General features: G+C 49.1%; 1 protein-coding gene across 1 annotated transcript; it reads left to right on the forward strand.

The window, feature by feature from the left end:
- The first annotated feature begins 1357 nt into the window (after positions 1–1357).
- On the forward strand, positions 1358–19974 carry TMPRSS6 (transmembrane serine protease 6). Its single transcript, XM_066320174.1, has 18 exons — positions 1358–2100; positions 3656–3812; positions 3990–4132; positions 4287–4354; positions 5589–5773; positions 8420–8461; positions 9307–9511; positions 9852–9988; positions 10137–10249; positions 10725–10834; positions 12211–12356; positions 13298–13396; positions 15346–15459; positions 15739–15855; positions 16559–16727; positions 17100–17371; positions 18043–18179; positions 18886–19974. The coding sequence occupies exons 2-18, from the start codon at positions 3665–3667 to the stop codon at positions 19042–19044; spliced, it is 2364 nt and encodes a 787-aa protein (XP_066176271.1). The 5' UTR covers positions 1358–2100; positions 3656–3664; the 3' UTR covers positions 19045–19974.
- Positions 19975–20407: the final 433 nt, after the last annotated feature.

The following is a 20407-nucleotide window of genomic DNA, read 5'->3' on the forward strand; positions in this document are numbered from 1 at the left end:
AGAGGTGATCCTGTCACAAGCTCCTAAGGACTCTCCTGCTGGCTCAGGATCCCCCCAGTCTGGCTTTCTGCCAGCTTTGGAGCCGGCAGGCTGCTGGCTCTGCTTTGGCAGGCGGGCTGGGTGTGAACGTGTGACACACCGCGGCAGGAAGCGCTCGACGTCAGATGTGGCGATAACCGGATTTCTTCCAGGAAGGCAACAGCATGTGGTGTGCTGTGCGAGCCACACAGGTCGTGAATGCCAGAGTCAGAACACTCTCGGGGAGCCGGGGACCTTTCGCTGCCGGGTTCCCGACAGCCCTTTGGAAATGTCACACGGGGAGCAGTCAGTCCCCACTTCAGCCCGTGAGAACACGGCGTGCGGTTCACAAACCCACAGAGACACGCCACAAAGTGTCCATCGCCACAGCTGAACAGCAGCACTGCGTGGAAAATATCGGTGTGGAAAATATCGACCTAACAGCCACAGGCATGACTCTTCTCTTTATCTTAAACCTAGAGACAGCAAAGATAGCTGTCACATCTCTCATGTCCTTTCCAAGATACCTTGTTCATAAATAGATATCGCTTGCAGCCTCCTCCCATATCTCTGCCTTTATTTTTGCCGTGAAGAAACAAAAAAGCAAGGGGTACTTGCAGTAAAAAAATTCCTCTGAAGTCAGATCTGATCAAGGGTTTGGGTCCTTGGTTGATTCAAAAGCCTGTGGCAATAGATGTGGTATGCTTGCTTAGATAGATCAGATTGAGATTCGGCATTTTTTTTGTTCTGCTGAAAACACCAGAGAATGAAGATTCTTCTTTCCAGGAAAATTTAATTCAAGAAAGTAACTTTGGCACTGAGAAATACCCTCAAATGGGCTCTGTGGTTTATGACCCACTGTGGCAAGCCCCTCACAGTTTAAACTCAGAAAAGCAATGCATGAATATATATGTGCCTAAAGATGGAGCTTATCCCTCATTATCTGTGGAAATTCCGGTTCAAAGTAACTTTTTTAAGTGAAACCAGGCTTCACATCTCTTGAGCAGTTCTGAGAGCATTCCCAGTCAAACACTACAGCTTTCTACCTACATTTAATGTTTATCTATTAGAATCCACTGTGAGGCAACTACAGCAATGGCTTTTGGTCTTCATGCAGTCCCAGACTAAACTTGGTCCAGTGGCAGAGCTGAAAAATATTTATCCCTGCCCAGCTACCAAAATAAGCCCAAGTGAGCCCTGGCCCAAGTGACCTCAACCCCAGATCAATGTCACTGGCTGGAGCTCAGCCCTGGGTCAGGAGTCACCCATTTATTGACAGAGTAACTCTGTTTACTCTGCTCTAGCTGCAGTGTTTCTGCTTTCTGTGAAAAAACAAAGGGGTACATACAGACCTGCAGGACTGTAAGCAGAAGGTTGTGTAGGAAAAGTAGCTGAGGAGGAACTGAGGGGTTTGAAGAGAAGCAGACGCTGTAGGGAGGTGTGAGTGGTGGTGCAACTCAACGTGGGGAGCCCAGTGTCAGGAGACCGAGCAGCGAGCAGGACAAGAGGGAGTCTCTGAAGTTGGCTATGAGAGGCACCGTGCTTTGCTTTCATCTGCCTGAACACTGTGGTAAGCAGACCCACTCTCTGCTGCCACCTTCCCTTCTTGCAGCCACCTACCCCTGCTAGCCGGCATCTGCTCCATCGCTGTGCTGGGGAGCACACACCGATGGGACCAAAGAGGGTGGCTGAGATACACAGCAGTTGCTCAGCAACTCCCCCCAAGGAGGACAGCGTAAGCAACCTGCACCAGTCTCCTGGATCGCTCTTCTCCGCACAGCTGGAGGTGCTCCTACCTGGGCTTTTTCTGGACTTCCCCTACTCAGCCTGCGGATCATCTCCCGCTTTAAGGCTCCAAACCCTCCATCTCAGGGAAGGAAAAAAGCCACTGTGCTGGAGCGCTGACTCACAGCAGGAGGATGGTGCAGGACAAAGGCCGAGCTGAAGGGACATGGCACCAGGTTATCGATCACTGAGGAGACCTTGAGCCGGGTAAACAGATGTCCTGCTTCCTGCCCCCACTCCCTGCAGATGTGAGTCGGGGTGTGGGCCGGGTCTCACAGGCAGCAGCAGGCTTTAGAGGTAGGTCTGCGGCTCTGGGGGAAACCCCAGTGCCTGCCACCAAATCTACTAACAAAGAGGCTCTTCTGCTGCTTCCTGCCCTCCCTCCCCTGCCCCTCCACCTGCGCTCCTGTGCTTATGCCTGCTGCTTCTGCAGGGATGCTGTGGAAGGGGAGAAGTGCCCTCGCTCTCCTGGACTACCCAGCTTGGTCCCTTGGGGAGGACATCCTTCCCAGAAAGGTGCCCCACAGGCGGCAAGGGAGGGTAGTCTGTGCTGGGCCTGTGTGTACTGCCTGCCCCTCTGGAAGGGTGTGTTAGAGCAAGGGGATGTGTGACTGCTTGTTCAAGTGCGGATGTTCGCCAGGCTGGGTTTAATGCTCTGGAGTGAGTCACCTGGCACTTACATCCTGGGAAATGTGTTCCCAGGTTGCAAGGCAGCCTGGAGGGCTTGGGGCTCTGTGACTGGGGGGAAGAGGCTCAAAAGCCCACTCACCCTTATCAGGTGATGCTCAGTGGCATCCACATGGGCTAAAATGTGCATGAGGCCGGCCATCTCTTTCCTCAGCTGTAGCCAGTCCCTCTCGTGCACTCCTCTCCCCATGTTCACACGCACCCCTGGGAACAAGGACGACTCACAAACACAGAGACAGGACACAAGTGTTCCACGAGACCTCTGTGTTCTCCCGTGTGGGTGCCTTCACATCCCCGTCCCCACCAACTGCAGAAACGCAGAAAACCTTTCAGGGCAGGCATGCACTACATGGTGGCAGAGGAAAGGAGGAGGAAAGTGGGTGACAAAACCAGTATTGACGTGGCTCTCTTAGGCAGTGGTATTTCTTTTACCCTCAGAGTGCGGGGCCGACAGAAGGGAAGCAGTCAGGAAGAAGCAAAAGGAGCAGCTTGGGGGAGATGAGGGGCAAAGGAAGATGGAAGGTGTCCCCTGGCACAAGCAGGTGGTGGTAAAGGGCTGAATGTTATTCAGGTGCTCTCTTCTCATTAGCTCAGCTATTGAGACAGTGCCAGCATTGGCTTTGCCTGGAAACACAGGGCCTGGTGGGAATGGCAACATTTGTTTACTTTTAGGGATCAAGATAAAAACGGCACAGCAGGCAAAGTGTAACTTCAAGTTCCCAGGCACTGGCTGTGCCACTTCTGCTCACATTTGTGCCACTTCTGCTCACATTTCAGATCTCCGGGTTTTCTTCTGCATTGAGTCCTAGATCAATAAAATACCAGTTTTAAAACAATTCCCAGCCTGGGAGAACAACACTTGTGTTCAGTGAAATTCATGAGTGTACTAATTTGCAGTCTTGACAGAAGCAGAAGCCTGGGAATGTCTTTGAAAACCAAGGGATTACCGGGAGATGTGGACAAGACAGTGTCCTGGAAGCCTGTCTCTCATTGATTTAGCAGTTTTACCCACATTTGCTTTGAGCGAGACCTTTGATCTTTGAGGTCCTTGATCTCTTGGGTCTGTAGATCTTGGGAGAGGAGGGCAGATCTGGCATAACACCTTCAGAGAGGGTGTAAAGGGAAACAGAAAAACCAGCCTGACCCTGGCATGCTGTGTCACCAGACACGCCTGATGGAGGCCGAGGAACAGGAGGAAGACTCCAGCTCCATCTCAAATGACAAATCTGAGACTAACTCACGTCGCTGCCTCCGCTATGTGCCCCTTGGGATAGCCTTTCTTGTGCTGGCTGGAGCTGCTGCAGCAACCTGGTATTTCCTAGGTAAAAATCCGTGTGTTTTTTCCCGCCCCAGCAGGAGGCAGAAGGGGGGTAGTCAAAGCAGTGCCCAGCCCAAAGCACATCAGGGGCTCTGGGTGGTCCTTAGACAGTCGGACACAGGGGTGACCCTCTCTTTCCTGCGTCTCACTGATGTAACCAGGTGGTGTCCTCTCTCGGCAGACTACAGACCGTGGCACCTGGAGCCCACCATCCTGCAGTTCTACTGTGGCAGCCTCCAGGTCCTCAACCGCCAGTACTCCCCAGAGCTTGGGCAGGTGGAGTCCAGAGCCTTCTGGGTGGAGTCTGCTAAGCTCCAGAACGTGGTGAGGGCAGTTTCCCAAACAGAGGCAGCCCCTGAGGCTGCTCAGTGAGTAGAAGGGGGCAGGCTGGGGGGGCCTGAACAGCAAGAGGGATGAAAGATTGGTCCAGCCACTGTAACTCTGCGCCGTTAGTGATCAGACAATGTTCTCATTGCAGCTGAAGGAACTGATTCATGCCACAGAGCTGGGCCGGTACTACAATTCGAGCACAGTGTATGCCTTTGGGTGAGTAGCACCCGCAGCGTATTTGTTTGTTCCTGTGTGAAAGCTTCCAGCAAACCGTCCTCTGGTCTCACTGAAATCTACCCACGGCCAACTTCTGCAGTCCCTGCCATGACCTCCAGGCTAAGCTGGACAGTCCAGATTCAGAATGGTTCCAGCATAACAGAGCTGGGGATATTTTGTTGTTCCTGTTCATCCCAGGTCAGGATGAAAAGCCAAAGCTGAGAAATTTTTCAGAGAGGCAAAAGTTCAAAATAGTAAAAAAAAAAATCATTGGGAAGAGATAAAACCAAAATTTTCTTGGCATTGTCAGTAGAAACTAAGCAGCTGGAAATTAATTTTTCTAATTCAAGAAAGCTATTTTATGGCCTGACTCTAGGCACCAGAAGGGAGAGGCCAGAATGCACCATGGAAAATTATTCCTGCCAAGAAGCCTGGACCACCTGGGAACAGGATTACAGTGGAATGGGACAGATGTGAGACTACAGCTTTGCAGGTCATAACAGTAGAAGAGGATGGCAGAAATAATTTCCAGACTGATGGCCATTGGCTTCTGATTTTTTTTCCTGTGGAAAACCACACCCCTAAATTTGCCCATCACCTAAGGAAAATTACAACTTCAGTGTAACTCCGTTTTCAACCGGGGAAAGAAAAGTTTCTCTTGCACATCTCCCTCTAGCCTTTTCCTGAAAAAAGATGTATTTCAACATCTCCTTGCCCTCCCCTAGCCAGTTTTCTCTGCCAGCTGGTTGAACAGAACTTTCCCAGGCACAGTCTCCTGCAGCTCTAGCCTGCCCAGCATTAATGGGTTATGGTAAGGTAGCTGGTCATAAATCATCTGCTTGTCACCACTGGGAGATGAGACAGTGAAGTCTTGAGCTTCTCTTTTCAACCCCTGGTCAGTAGTACCCAAAGGTCATTTCTACCTGAAATGAGACTACTCATTAGACTAGTTTTGATTAATTACCACATTAATTTGAGCTCATGTGGTCATCACTCAAGCCAGATGGCATGGAAAGGCTTCTTCCCACAAAGCACTGACTCACACCATGGATATTGCAGCTCTCCTGCCCCACTCAGAGAGGTTCCTCTGGATCACAGCAGCAGGGCTGGAAAATCTACACAGATATGTCTGATTTGCAGAAAAATAGTGGGGAGGGTAATTCTCCAGGGTTTATCTCTCTAGCAATTCTGGAGACAAAGAGCAAGAATATTTTACATGTTATTTCTCTGTTAGGGAGGGAGCTCTGACCTTCTTCTTCTGGTTCGCCCTCCAAATCCCTGAGAGTCAGCAGAAGGAGGCAACTGCTGAGAGGGTAAACACAGTGCTCCACCAAGAGCTCTCCACCATCCTGAACAGCTCGGGCAGCCTGTCCTACCAGACAGAGTACAGGATCAACCCAGACTCTCTGGTTCTTCTGGGTAAGTACCAGCTGCTCAGCTGTGGCCTGAGCAGACAGAACTGCTCTATGATGTAGAATGTTAGGAGAAAAGGCCAGGAGTCTGTTGAAGGAGACAGAGGAAACCTGAAGAGGATGAGGGGAATAGTAAGGATCAGGAGATACAATTACATGCATTTTTTTCCTGATAGAGAAGAAAAGAAGTTTGATTTTAAAAAAAAATAAAAAATCCTTCCTTTGAAGGATTAAAATTGTTGGAGATACACCTGACCATGATCAGATAAATGATTCTTTTTTCACCCATCAGCTTTGGCTTCTGTAGAGCAAGACCTTAGACTTTGATCATGACTTTGATCAGCTCAGCTTGAAAATACCAAGCACTTAGGTTTCCTGCCTTCCTTTGGGAGATTATCCCAGACTGTCTGATAGAGAGAACAAAGGCAACATATCTGAGTCACCACTAAGTCTTCCTCTGAGACAAAGCATTGTTGTCACTTCAGCTTCTGACATATGATTTTAAGGATTATTTGTTGTTGCTCACAGTGAAGGTCACAGCCTGTTTAAAAAGCCACCCATGCAAAACTGCTCTAAAGCAGGTATTAGGTAAGGGACTAGGGATACATGTTTGTATAGTCGATGCAAGTCAATACAAGTCCAATGGAACTTATATCTGATCTTTGTAATGAGGAGTCCCAAATCTCACAGGTATTAAAATACACTGTGTTTCTTCTCTACTCTTGGAGTTCCGAGTTTCTTCTTCCCACGAGACATTACATCTCCAAGTTGTTTTGGTTTTTTTTTTTTTCTCCCTAGGCATGCTATCTTGCGTTATTCTAAGATGAAGCTGCTTTTATTATATTCTATCCATACTTTCTTTAACTTTTACCCCCACATCCCAATGGTTTTGTGGGTCATTTTTTGGGCTTGTAAAGAAAATTTGATTTCCTCTAAATTATTTTCGCTCCCTTGTCCAGACCATCATTATAAGGTCTTAGTCAGAAGCTGCATTAGCATCTCATCAAGACACCTCCTCCCACAGTCACCATTAGTTCCTTATTTTTACTTATGATTTGTTTCCAGCATACCAGACCCTATGCTCAGGCAATTTAAATGAACTTTCTTAACAAAGATATCACAAGGAAATATGCTGCATCCTTCCAAGTCAGCCCATCTAGCATTTTCCTACTATTTGTTCACTTCGTAATGCAACTCATAAACAAATAAAAATGATGGTGCCATAATTTTAGCTGTTCCCAGTTCCCTCTTATTTCCTTTGCATCTGTTTTCACTGTTTTATTTGTTTCAGCAGAAAAGACTTCTTTCTATTTTGGACTTAACACACCAGTTGTGGTTTATCCAGCTCCTTCTGCTTTCCCTAGTCCGTTCTGTCTCCAGTCAGAAGAACAGTCCAATAACTGAGACAAAAGCCCAAAATTTCTTTTACTGCTGAGTCAGAATGACCCCTCGCCAGTGACTTAACCTCTGGTTTCATTTGCCCTGTGGAGCTGAGTGAAAAAAACAGCCAGCTGATAGCAGGTGACTAGCCTTCATTGCTTTCTGATGGACTCTTGCTGCCTGCTCAGTCTAAACTTCCATTCTGCCTTGAGACACAGAGCTGCAAACCATCGACAAGCACAGGAACCTCTCCAGCATCTCCAGTGTTTCATTTTCACCCCAGTCCACTAGCTTCCTCCTTCCTCAAAAATCTTTCAGGATTTCCTGTTCCCTGCAGGAACTCGGTTTTATTACCTTCAGATAAAAGCGTACTTACTACCAGCTCTGCACAGACTATTCCCTACAGCACATGAGCTTGCCTAGGAACCTGCTTTATGCCTGCAGGATCCTATTTCCCACAACAACTGTTTTTGCTGTGACAAAACCATTCACGCCTCTCCACAAATTTTCTTAGTAGCTACAGAATACCAAAGGCCTGCCCCAGACAACAACAACAACCCTCACACCCAGCTGACCTCACTGTGCCTTTTATTTTGGCAATTATTCCCAGTAGCACTTGATCTCTGGCTGATTCCAGTTCAGCTGGGAGGCTGGAGAAAAGCCCAACTCTCTTAAAGTGTTATCCGCCCTGTTACTGGTTTGCAGAGATTTGTAGCCCCCGCTGGTCACTTTCTCTACAACTCCCTCCTCCAAAGGTGGACTCTATAAGGATGTTGAGTAGCTCAGTGGTCATCAAAAGAGGACTCCTTCTCCATGCTCAGAGACACCCATATTTGTGATGGGGCATCCTTTAAAATAGGACAGCAGATGGTGAAAGCTCTGGGAAGTGGGGTTGTGCTCTGTGATGGGGTTGGCAGAAGAGGGGGATGATTGCCTGAAGCAATGCCAAGCCCTCCTGGGAAGAGGAAGAGGTCCTGGAACAGCACACCAAAATGGGCAAGGAAAAAGGGCAGAGAAGTCCCCGGTGGGCTGGAAAGCAAGAATTAGGGCTGCTGGATTTGGGTCTTGGGCAGAGAAATTTCCCAAAGAGATCGGCTTGTGAAGGCATGAGAGCAGAAATATAGGCACCTGGAAGTTGCCCCATACTGAAGCTGTAAGTGAGTTAGTTACATAAGGAAGGGAGCCCTCATCTACATGCTGGGTTATCAGATAATCTTTTTTAATCCATTTTTTATTTTCGTTTGTCTTCCTTTATTTATTTTCTTTCCAACAGAATCCAGTGTGAAAGACATAGTAGTGCTGAAATCCACTCTGGGTAGGCTACCTTCTCCTTTTCTTTTGACTTCATGTCTTTATGGGAGGGATTTTCACAGGGGACAGAAAGCTTGTTGGCTTCCAGGAGTTGTAAATCCTGAGAAGAAGAGAGTAGGAGCAAGGGAGCACCAGTGCTTGGTGCTGCTTGGCCAGATCCAAACTACGCGACTGCTAGGTACTGGATGACTCTGGGTAGAGATGCCAGCTGCCAGGGCAATGCAGCCACCTCAGACTTGTCCTGGTCTTAATGAGAGCTGTGAAATAGCTGGGTGTACTGGTACCACAGTGCTGATTCCAGGCCTCATGCAATGCTGCTGAGTGGGGTGGGGATTTCCTGCGTGGCTCTGCACTGGATGCGCCTCATTTAGGAGTCTGTTGTCTTGGCAATGGTTGAAGATGCTTTTAGTAATTTCAGGCAGTGTTATAAGTTCTCTGTCTGGCAGCTTGCATTAGATATGCTATTAGAAGCTCACCTTTTTGCTGATATTTACTCAAAAATCTTGATGCGAAAGTCCTCTGAAACCTGGAATTCAGATGAGGGAGTTCTAAAGCCAGGAAGGAGATGGGGCTGAGAGGAGAAAGGTGAAAAATTAAATAAAGCCAGTGGAAGATAATGGTACTGTGCTGATATTTAAAGCCTGAGGTAGTATAGGTTAACCAAGGAAGTGGAGACAGGTCTTAGAGAAACTGGGGCAATGGTACAAAAGGATCAGTGCCACCACAGCGTCTGTAAAAGTAAACCGAGATCACTGGGATGAGTCAGCCTTACCCTAAAAAAGGGCTTACACTGCTGTACCCCGTGACAATCCCATCTCTTCATTCCTCTTACAATCACATCTATTTCAGGTTGCTACAGGTACAGCTATGTCCAGGAGGATGACATCCTGAGGTTGGAGGGCCCTGACTACCTGGCCTCTAGTTGTCTTTGGCACCTGCATGGCCTCAAGGGCTACATGATCAAGCTGCGCCTGGAGTGGACTCTGCCTGACTGTAGGGACCGCCTGGCGATGTACGACGCAGCCGGGCCCCTGGAGAAACACCTCATCACCTCGTAGGTAGCTCCTGAACAGGGAGAGCGTGGCGGGAAGACAGGCAGGATGGCACAACACACACCACGGCAGGGGAAGGTGTCAGACAGCATCAGAGGAGATTCTCCTTGATGTACAACCTGCCTGTTGCTGATCAGCTGAAGTCACTGATGTGGGCATATGTCTCGCACCGCTACGCTGCAGGAGCTCTCGCTGTTGGCCCTTTGTTTGGTCCAGTTAGTGCCTTTACTAAAAACTGCTGTGTGTGAATCACACGTATGTCCATCGTCTCTCTTTCTCATCCTTCTCTTTCATTAGTTTATTGCTTGCTTCACTCCCATCCTTTGATCTCTTTCCCCTGAGGATCTACGGCTGCAGCCGGCAGGAGCCCATCGTGGAAGTCCTTTCATCTGGCCCTGTCATGTCCATTGTGTGGAAGAAAGCCATGTACAGCTACTATGACCCCTTCATCCTCTCAGCACAGGCAGTGCCCCTCAAAGGTGAGGAAAGCTGGAGGAGAGTGGCTATAGTTGCAGGGAGAAGATGGGGGCAGAATTCACTCTGTATTGCAAGGGTGCTCAGTAAAAGGCCTCCCCAGGCTGAGGCTGCACCGAGAGAGAGCAGCGCTTTGAAAGTCTCTATTTACAGCTTGTGAAATGAACATAACTCTGCGGGAGAGCCTGGAGCTGCAGGGGAAGATTGGTACCCCCCACCACCCCAGCTACTACTCGCCCAACACGCAGTGCACCTGGCACATGATGGTAAGAGCCAGCTCCCACAAGAGCATCCACCCTGTCCCCGAAACCTGGGCAGCATCCCGCGTGTTGTTGGGGGGGACAGCCAGGGCTCTCAGTCAGATCATCATGAGAAGCAAGAAGAGGGTGACAGCCTGCCCAGCCTCCACATAAGGTGTATTTCTGAAGGGGAGGAAGTCTAATATTCCATACCGGCACAGAGATGCCATAGCTGAGGAGGAATCTGAAATCTGATCTCTAGAGGAGGTCTTAAGACAGAACCGGATTTATAGGGATTGAGAATTGCCAGGCTTTGGCACCAGCAGCAGAGCCACCCTGGGCTGTGGCATGGCTACAGTTTAGAGGGTGCTTCTTAGTGACCTGCAATGTGGCTGGACATGTCTGGCCTTCACATTTGCTCTGCTCATTTCTGACTTATGGAGTGTGCTGTAACACTTCTAGGAACCTATCTTCCCTCTGCTCTGCACCCTCTTGTCTGCAGGTCCCATCCCTTGACTATGGAGTCACCCTCTGGTTTGATGCCTATGCGCTCAGCAGACAGAAGCACGACCTGCCCTGTACCCAAGGCCAGTGGATAATTCAGAACAGAAGGTGTGTGGTGGGGTCCTGTCCTTAGACAGACACGAAAGAACAGCACTTACCCAGTTAGGCTGTAAGAGCAAAAAGAGGGGCGTTGATTTTTTTACTTCGATTTATATAGATTTTGGACAATGATCAGCGATTGCAGGATGAGGTTGACACCTCTCCAACTACACTGGTTAAAGTAGATGTCCATTAATTATCTTTCCACCAGAAAGGAATGCACCGTTTTCAAAACATTATTTTTTCTTCACTTAAAAGTCCGTGAGAAACTGTACTATGAAAATGCAAACATTAGCAAACATTAGAAGGCTGAAAAGATCAAAGCAACAGGGTCCTAGTTTCTGTCTCTCCCTTCCCACCTGGGATAAAGCTGGGATTAAACCCCTGCAGGTTCCCTGCTCACTTCAGCTACCATATGTGAGGAAGAAGAGTCACATACTTATCTACACTCAGTGACCACTCTTTGTGCTGGTGCCTCCTGCTTTTCTGCTTGTCTTGTTCACTCTCTCTCCAGCGAACACATTTATCACAGATTTGCTTCAAGCTACCAACCTGCTTTCTCTGTCTTGCTGTTTGCATCAGGCTTCTTGGTTTTCTCCTGTGTGTGTAACCTTGGTGTCCTCCCACGTCTCCTGTGTTTGCAAATCTGCCTGTCACCACCTCTGCAATATTATCTCTGTGAGCCATTGCCTTGCATCCACCTCCCTACAGATCTTCCCCTTAGCTCCATATCCTCCTGGAGCAGCCATTTCCCCTGCAGGTCTTCCCACAATTAGCATCCGTATGTAGCTGGGGCTACTGCTCCCCTCTGCCCAGGTGCGAAGGATGGAGACCTGTTGTGCTCCCATCTCTTCAAAGCAGGCTCTGAGATAGATGGACCTACAACTTTTGGTTTCTCCTACTTATTGCAAAATTGCCTGTTTCCCTCCAAAACCTCCTCTGACCCACTCATTAGTGCCGTCTCCATGGCTCTTGTAGAGGTAACTTGTCTTCCTAGGAAGGATCTGATCCAGAAGTTATGTTACCCCGGCTTAGGATTCCCACCTTTTCTCTCCCTGCTTTCTTCTCTTAAACTGTCAGTGCCACAGTTTCTACACCATGGCTTCTTCAGGAAGATGACAGAGGAGAATCTTCTTACACTGGGAGAAATGAACTGCTTTGCATGGCGTGATCTCAGTGCTTGCCAGAACGCGGGAAATGTCCAAAGATGGGAGGGTCTCTCTGGACTCCGTGTCTCATGCACACTGAAGGCATTTTGTTTTCGTGGTTCACCTGCAGCACCTAGTCTGTGTGACCCCCTTCCCACCCCAGCCACACCGAGCCTCCTTGCCCTGCCTTGTGTCTGGTCTCCCTGTCCACACCCCTTGCCTGTGTTTGCCCCTCAGGTTGTGTGGCCTGCGGACCCTGCAGGCCTATGCTGAGAGGATCCCAGTCACATCTTCTGCTGACATCACCATCACCTTCACCTCGCAGATCTCCTTAACCGGCCCCGGCGTCCAGGCAGCTTACAGCCTGTACAAGCAATCTGACCGTAAGCTTAGCTTCTCCCCTGCGCCTTAGGGAGGGGACCAGCAGCTCCTCTGCGCTTGCCTTGTGCCAGGAGAAGCACAAGGCACAGCCTGGGAGCCCTAGGTGCCATCCACCCTTCAGGAAGATGCTCACAAATCAGTGATATGCCAGTGATCCCCCGAAAAGAAGAGACAATTACAAGCACAGAGTGCAAAGCTGCTTCTCGCATATGGCCCTGCCTCTTGTGGCCAGAGCACCCACACAACTAAACCCAAGGCCACAAAACCGCCTAAAAGCTTACCCTCATGTCAACATCACAGACTGGCCTTGGGAATTCAATGAGAAAGCTCCTCTGCTTGAAGCAACATTTGTTTTGATTACAAGATCTTTTAGAGAGGGCTGTTTCCTGCTCACCTTGGAACCTTTGCAAACAAGAGATAAATAAAACCTCGCACAGATACACACATATGCAAATGCCACCCACAGTCTGTCTTTCCAAGGTTTCACCGTCTCCCTCCTAAAGGGTGCCAGTAATGCACACTAGTCCCTGAATATGTGCATCTGCCAACGTGTCTAACAACAACCCCTTCAAGGTCACACGTAAGTTTTGATAACAACTCCAGAGAGGCTGTTTCAGCTTTCCTGCTGCATTCAGGAGACATGAAACAGCAGTGATTCCATTGTATGGCATGTCAGACAGGTGGTTGTCCTGGATTTCTCCCAGTGGTACGACACAAAACAGGAAAAGCCCTCTTTCCCCTGGTGCATAGCCTGGCTCCATATGCTCCTGATAAGAGCAGATGACATAGCAGATTTTGGAGAGTGCGGTGAATGCTGCCAGCACACTGCAGCAGCATTTGTGTGGTCAGGAGGGTGTGCAGTTCTACTGTTTCAAGCCATGGTGCTCTGCTGCCAGGAGGTTTCTAGTCATTGGGGACTAATCACTCTCTTCTGGTTTCACAGCCTGTCCTGGGGAGTTTCTGTGTTTGGTGAACGGTTTGTGTGTCCCAGCCTGTGACGGGATCAAAGATTGCCCCAATGGGCTGGATGAGAGAAACTGTGGTGAGTGATTTCTTCTACCCACTTGTCCCTGGTCTCAGCAAGACACAGCCCCTTTGCTCCTCTAAAGTAGGGAGAGATGGGGAGTATTTGTTTGGCTAAGGCACAGCCTTGTACCTCAACTTCAGGAACTTAAACCTCTGTGCCCTTTAAAGTCTCATCCCACTGCGGTATGGCTTTATCCTGCTCTGGAAAGAGCAGTAATGCTTCTGGCTCCTGTCACAGCACAGCCTTCCTGGGACAGTCCCCTAGTAGCCAAGAGCACCAAGAGTCCCAGGCAGCCTGCAAGAAGCCCCCTACCCAAGCTGTCCTTCACCTTGTCCTGCTTTCCTCCCATCCAGGGTCTACAACCGACCTCAGCCCTGGCCTACAGCCCCCTCTGCTGTCACACCACTCAGCATCCCCCTCCCTGCTCACACTTCCCCAAGCCCACCGGCTGCCCTTCTCTCTCCTCTTTCCCCCCAGGCCATTTGTGACACTTCATCTGTACAGACCCTCACTCATCTATTTTGCCCCAGTTTGGGAGCATCAAAGTCCTTGATCAGCCTCAATCAGTTCTTCATGCCAAAAGCAGGTGGTGCTGATGAAAGCTCCATCCTTAGCATCTCAGAACTCATGCAGAGCCCCATTCTCATAGGAACAGCAATTCAGTCTTAGACATGACACTTAATTCGTCTATTCTCTCATCTCTGGTGTGATGGGGGGGCTCATCATATAGCTGCCACCACTAACGTTTCCTATATTAGTTGTTTCCTATAGATTTTTTTTTCACAGATAAAGAGCTCTGAACCACTGGAGAGAGTGGCCAATTTTGAAGATTCAGAGGAAAGTGTAGGACAAGTCTGAAGTCAAAGGAAGGTGAAATCTTTCTAAGGAAGCTTTAATTCAGTGCTAGAAATATGAGAGCTCACATAAGATTGCCAAAGTTCAGTTTTGTATTGTCTGCAGTATTGCTGACAATGTGCTCTGTCCCATCATCCAGCTGCCTGACACCAGGGTTTGCATGCTTCCCTCCTGTAGACATGGATACATTTTCATCCTCATGAATATCTAATCCTTTCTTGAATTCCAGTTTCTCCGTGGCCCCAGGAATATCACGTGGTTCAGTTCCACAGGTTGGCACAGACCATGACTGACAGAAACCCCACACTTTCTCAGTGTTTTCCAACATTGGTTTATATTTGAAAAAGAAAATAGAAACACTATTATTTCCTTCCTTTCTTATACTCTTGCCATTAATGCATGTCCAATTATTCACTCTATGTTGGTATGGAACAATCCCTGTCTTTAAAATCAAAGTTCAAGTTACCTCAGACCTTCATGTGCCTTTAGTCATCTAGAAGATTTGTGCTATTAATGAAGAAATTACAGTCATTGCAGTAAGAAAATGGTACACACAAACAGAACAAGTTCCTGCTATGGAAATCTGTGAACAGAAGCCATACTCTGGTGGGCAGGCAGCTTAGACCCATCTCCATCCTCCAGTGTCCACCAAAACTCATAGACATTGCAGAATTCTTTGTTACTCATGACTCAGCTGCAAGGGAAAGTGCTGGTCTGTATGAAAGAGTGACCCATAAGCTGACAGGGGTTGACAGCAGGGCAGGATGAACAGTGACCTCAGCAGACAGGCTGCAGTCCTACAAAACCCTAACAAGGCAGGCAGACTAAGACTGGTGGTGGTAACTGAGGAGTCCATGCACCTCAAGGTAAGTACACAGTACTGAGGTGGGTCTAAGGCCAAGACAAGAAAATTAAAGTCAGCAACAGCAAAGTATAAGACAGGGTTCAGGCACACCTACAGCGCAGATCAGACAAAAGCTACACAACTGCACTATACCAGAGCTGGTCTTAAGCACAGCTTAAGAGGCTGTAGAGACCACAGGACTTATGACCCTGACCTCACACCTGATCTTGCATGCCTGATTCCCATGTGCTTCCCTCCCCTGCAGTGTGCCCTGCAAAGTTCCAGTGCCGTGAGGACAGCACTTGCATCGAGTTCAGCAGGGTCTGCAACCAGCAGCTGGACTGTGTCAACGGGAGTGATGAGGAGCACTGCAGTGAAGGTAGGGAGGGGACAGCGCTGGGATGACAAATGCCCACCCCTGTGTTCGAACCAAGGCTGTCTGTAGAGCACTTCCCACATGTGACAGAAAGACGCCATCCGGGAGTTAACTCGCTGAGCCTCCTCACAATGTTTGTGAGCTGTTTGTTCAGAAAATTCTGTCATCATTTATGGAGTTTCCCCGAGCTCTCTGCTGCCCTTTCTCCTCATTTAAAGGACTTCAGGCTGCATCTACAACTAGCTGCCCTTTCTGAGTCTTGGCTTTCCTTTCTTTTTGCAGGGGTCCCCTGTGGTCCTTTCACTTACCGCTGTGAAGATGGGACGTGTGTGAAGAAACCCAACCCCCTGTGTGACACCACTGCAGACTGCAAGGACCTGTCTGATGAGAGTCACTGTGGTGAGGAAATGATCTGCCACACGTCAGCCAGGCAGCTTCAGGATGACACGTAGCTGCAAGTTGCCCCGTTTTCTCCCACTACCCAGAAGCACCCACCCTCTCTTGTTCCAGCACCTTCTCCCCACCTCAGTACCAGTGCTCCCGCTCCATTCTGCAGTGGCAGAGACGGCAGACACGAGCTAAGTCTGTGCTGAGTGTAAGCAGATGCTCTTTGGACAGCTGCTCCCTGCCTCCTTCAGGCAGAGGCATCAGGCCAGACAGACAATGTCTCACAGGCCAGGTTCAACCCACAGGCTGCCAGTCTGACCACCGTGTCAGTTTATATGCCACTGTACAAGGCTCCAGCCAGGAAAATCACCCATGTCTGGATGGCCACTGGCAGGGAGAGAGCTGATGTTTTGATTTCCCTACTTGTTCTTTTCTGGAGCCTCAATATACAGTGAAAGGGTTTCCTGACAGCACAGCAGTTAGCACAGTCAGCATGCTGCCCCAAAGGCATCCCCAGGCTGCAGCTGAAGGTGGGGAATGCTGGGAGGGAGTGCTCACTAGACCTGTCCCAGGCAGTACATAAAGCATGTGGCTGGCTGGGTAAGACAAGCAATTAGAGGTCAAATTTTCAGTCAACTAAGTAAGAAAGGAAAGGCAGGCACAGTATATCGTGTTCCCTTCCTTCTCTGAAGTACCTGCTGTGTCTCCTCCTCAGACTGTGGGATGCAAGCCCCTCTAGGCAGGATTGTTGGTGGTATGAATTCTGTGGAAGGAGAATGGCCGTGGCAGGCCAGCCTGCAAGTTCGAGGCAGCCACATTTGTGGAGGAACACTCATTGCTGATCGCTGGGTGGTCTCAGCCGCGCACTGCTTCCAGGATGAGAGGTAAACAGAGAGGGGAGGTGCTGGATAGAAAGAGCTGCATTGCTTTCCGTGTCATGCATGATTGGAGGCTCTTCTGATTAATGAAAATGCCGTGGGGCAGCTGTTCCCCTCCTCTGGCACCTCAGCCGTGCTTCTCCGTGGCTTGGAAGTGAAGAAAGGGATATAGATACGTGCAGTATTATCTGGGGGTGTTGGCAGGGGTAAAGGGGCAATGCTGGGATTCACAGAGCAGCTTCGAGGGGGCAACGATAGCTGAAGAGGCTGCATAGCTGCTGTCACAACAATGGAGATGTCAGCATGTGCTAGGATGGGGATAGAATTACCTGCAAAATGTGCCCTTTAGGTCCCATGCTCCTCTGCTGCATCCTATAGGCTGGCCTCTCCCTCCATCTGGACCGTTTACTTGGGCAAATACTTGCAAAATGCCACTGGCCATACAGAGGTGTCCTTCAAAGTTATCCGTCTCTTCCTCCACCCTTATTACGAGGAGGACAGCCATGATTATGATGTGGCCCTGCTCCAGCTGGATCATCCTGTGATCATCTCACCCTTAATCCAGCCCATCTGCTTGCCTGCTCCTTCTCACATCTTTGAGCCTGGCCTTCACTGCTGGATCACTGGCTGGGGAGCCCTCAAGGAAGGCGGTAGGTTGAAGATCTCTTGGTGGCCTACTGCAGCAGTGCTGAGGCAGAAACGCAGGTTCAGATGTGTCATGGGCAGAACACACTTCTGTTCATCCCAAAACACTGTGCCTTCTTCGCTCCTCCTGATTTTGGGTAATAGGTTGACCAAAGTTACCTGTTGAGTGCCCTGAAACCTCATGTGGGGAGGCAGGCATGGCAGCCTGGTAATCTGTATGGGGACAGCATGTTTCTTCATCTAAAGACTCGTACAGCCCTTCAGGTCAGCTTATTGTCTTCACCCACTCACTAACTTGTTCCTGCTGCTTCCTAATTGGAAAAACTCAGGAGACTCCACAGAACTGGACAGTCCTGGTTTGTACTCTTAGACAGAATAACTTAACATCCATTTCAGTGAGAAACAAACCCAAGACTCTGACAACCCAGAGGTTTCCCCAAAGCAGAATACTCCTTGTCTCAAAAGCTGAAGTGCCGACAATATACCCCTTTAGGGAAAGGAATGAAGGGAAATTTTATGCCTTCTACACAGGAAGAGTGCTCTGCTGAAAGTCAGAGACAGTGGAGAGCAGAAGAGAAATTCCAATGCCAGGTTTCAGCATGCAGTGAGGTAGGCATGGTCTACGGGAAGTTCCACCATATCTCACCTGTGCTACTTCTGGTGCTCTGCTTTTCAGGGCACACCAGCAATGTTCTGCAGAAGGTGGATGTGCAGCTCATCCAGCAGAACATCTGCAGCGAGGCTTATCACTACATGATTACTCCCAGGATGCTGTGTGCTGGGTACTACCAGGGCAAGAAGGATGCCTGCCAGGTGACAGAGGACTTGTGGGATCAGGGTTCACTACCGGAGGTGGGATGTGTCCCAAGTCTCACAAATGCAATCCACAGCCTGAAATGGGAGGGAGATGACCAATAAGGTCACTTTCCCCACACTTCCTCAGATCTAAGCGGCCAACAACAGCCCTCATGACCACTCCTTGCCAGCATCCTGGCCTTAGACAGGATCCAAATACAGTTAAATTACCCTTTTCTCATTTCAGCCCATTCTCCACTCTACCTCCCACTTTCAAGTCAGGTGACTACACCAGTCTCTTACATCCTCAGCCTCTTTAGCATGTCTTGTACATGGTAACCTGTCTGTCCCTTCATTACTATCAATCTCAAGGAATTCCTCTCTGCCATCCCTCAGAGAATCCAGTTAAATTTCAGCAAGCTTCCTTGCTTGCCACACGTTTGGAAACGCCATACAGACCAGGAGGAATCAGTAGAGCAATCAGCTTTCTGGGACCTGACTGTGGGGGAGGAATTTGCATGATGAAGGAATAACTGAGTCAGATGTTTGCACTGGAGACTGTTTTTGACATCTGCCTAAGGTACAAGGAAGGTTGCAGATGTCCCAGGCATGAGCTGAGGGGATACAGGAATCTGTATACAAAGGGGCTCAAAGACAGCATAATTAGGCAGCAGCAAAAGCTCCATCAGATCACACCACTTCATTTTACTTTTCTTTCTTCTAGGGTGATTCTGGAGGTCCACTGGCCTGCAAAGAACCCAGTGGCAGATGGTTTCTGGCTGGTTTGGTCAGCTGGGGAATGGGATGTGCACGTGCAAACCACTATGGAGTATACACCAGGATCACTCAAGTGCTGGGCTGGATGAACCAAACCATGAGCTGAGAAAAGTGCATCTCTGTCTTCTCCCCATCACACCTACACTCACATGGCACTCATTCCTGATCTTGCTCACTTGCCTCTCAGAGAAAGAGTGTGGGATGTTGTCAGACCCAGGATGCTCTTCTGAACAGGATAAAAAAGGCTGCTGCAGGGATAGTAGAGAAAAAGCAGGCAGACCCTCTTCCTCATTAGTGCTTCCCAGGGAGCATCCCAAGGGGTTTTCAGACCATCCATCCAAAAGAGAGAAGGGAGGCAGGTGAGGGAGTTGGGGGCAATGACATGACATAGCAATAGTCCCAAGCTGATGGTTTCTGAGAAGAGGAATAAGGGGAGTTGAACTTTCCATGAACCATGTGATTCAGCCACAGTCTTATGCTGGAACATTTGCTGAAAGAAAATGTGACTGATGTAGTTAGAGATTCCAGTAACTGTGAAATCAATCTGCCTCTCTCTTCCTTCCTGCTGCTTATCCTTCTCCCCCTTCCCCTCCCATCACTCCTCCTCTTCCATCTCCCTAATTGCTTCTTTTCTTAGTTGGCGTGTGCTGTTCAGTTCAGCCAGGCAACTCTTCACGTCTCACTGACTCCCAGGCATGAGTCCAGCACTGCACCCCCAAGCACGTGTCCTGCCTCCCTGCTGGAGCAGCACCCAGGCTCCACTGCTGCACTTCCCCCGGGAAAAATGCTGGAGCAGACTCCCATCCCCTTCCCTCAGCCCTCCTAAAGACCATTAACATCAGGGCGTCTCCTCCACCTCCTCTGTCAGGTAATCCAGGAGGTGAAGGAGAAGGCTTCAAGGCACAAACTGCAACCGCTGAGGGTTTGGGTTTTTTAACTAAAGATATACGTGTGTGTGTGTGTGTGTGTGTGTGTACACAATTGGCCACTCTCTAGAATTAAAAATAAAATTCATTTGAGGATGTTTTTGGCTCTACTTTGCCTCAGTCTGCTAAAAATTATCTTCAGATTTGTATGTTTTTGACCAAACTCCAGTCCTGGCACTGGCAACGGGCAAAAGTTTCCAGGCCCCTGCCCAGCCCCACCCTAGATGTCCCTGGGGTCAATCCATTCACTAGACAGGTGGTCTTCACTTATTGTAATGAATATTCATTCATATGAATATGAATATTCATGTTTATATGAAACAATATTTCTATTTAGGGGTGCAGACAGCAATAATCAAACCTACTCTGCAGCCCAGCTGCCTGCAGTGGGGATGCAGCACAGACACAGTGGGAAGCACCTCCAGCCCCCAGAAGACAGGCACAGCGCAAGCAGCTTCTTCTGGCTCCAGATAATGAATCCAAACTCCTTTTCTCCATCTTACACCCCCTTACAGCAGGAATGAATTCTTGCCACTTGAAATG

The sequence above is a fragment of the Sylvia atricapilla genome, chromosome 5 (assembly GCF_009819655.1).
Source record: "Sylvia atricapilla isolate bSylAtr1 chromosome 5, bSylAtr1.pri, whole genome shotgun sequence".
Taxonomy (NCBI): Eukaryota; Metazoa; Chordata; class Aves; order Passeriformes; family Sylviidae; genus Sylvia; species Sylvia atricapilla.

Excerpts from the sequence above, each read along its gene's own strand:
- TMPRSS6 (XM_066320174.1), top strand. The coding sequence starts at position 3,665 with ATGGAGGCCGAGGAACAGGAGGAAGACTCCAGCTCCATCTCAAATGAC. Across the intron at positions 10,835-12,210 it reads TGGATAATTCAGAACAGAAG|GTTGTGTGGCCTGCGGACCC; the intron begins GTGTGTGGTGGG and ends TTTGCCCCTCAG. Across the intron at positions 13,397-15,345 it reads GCTGGATGAGAGAAACTGTG|TGTGCCCTGCAAAGTTCCAG; the intron begins GTGAGTGATTTC and ends CCTCCCCTGCAG.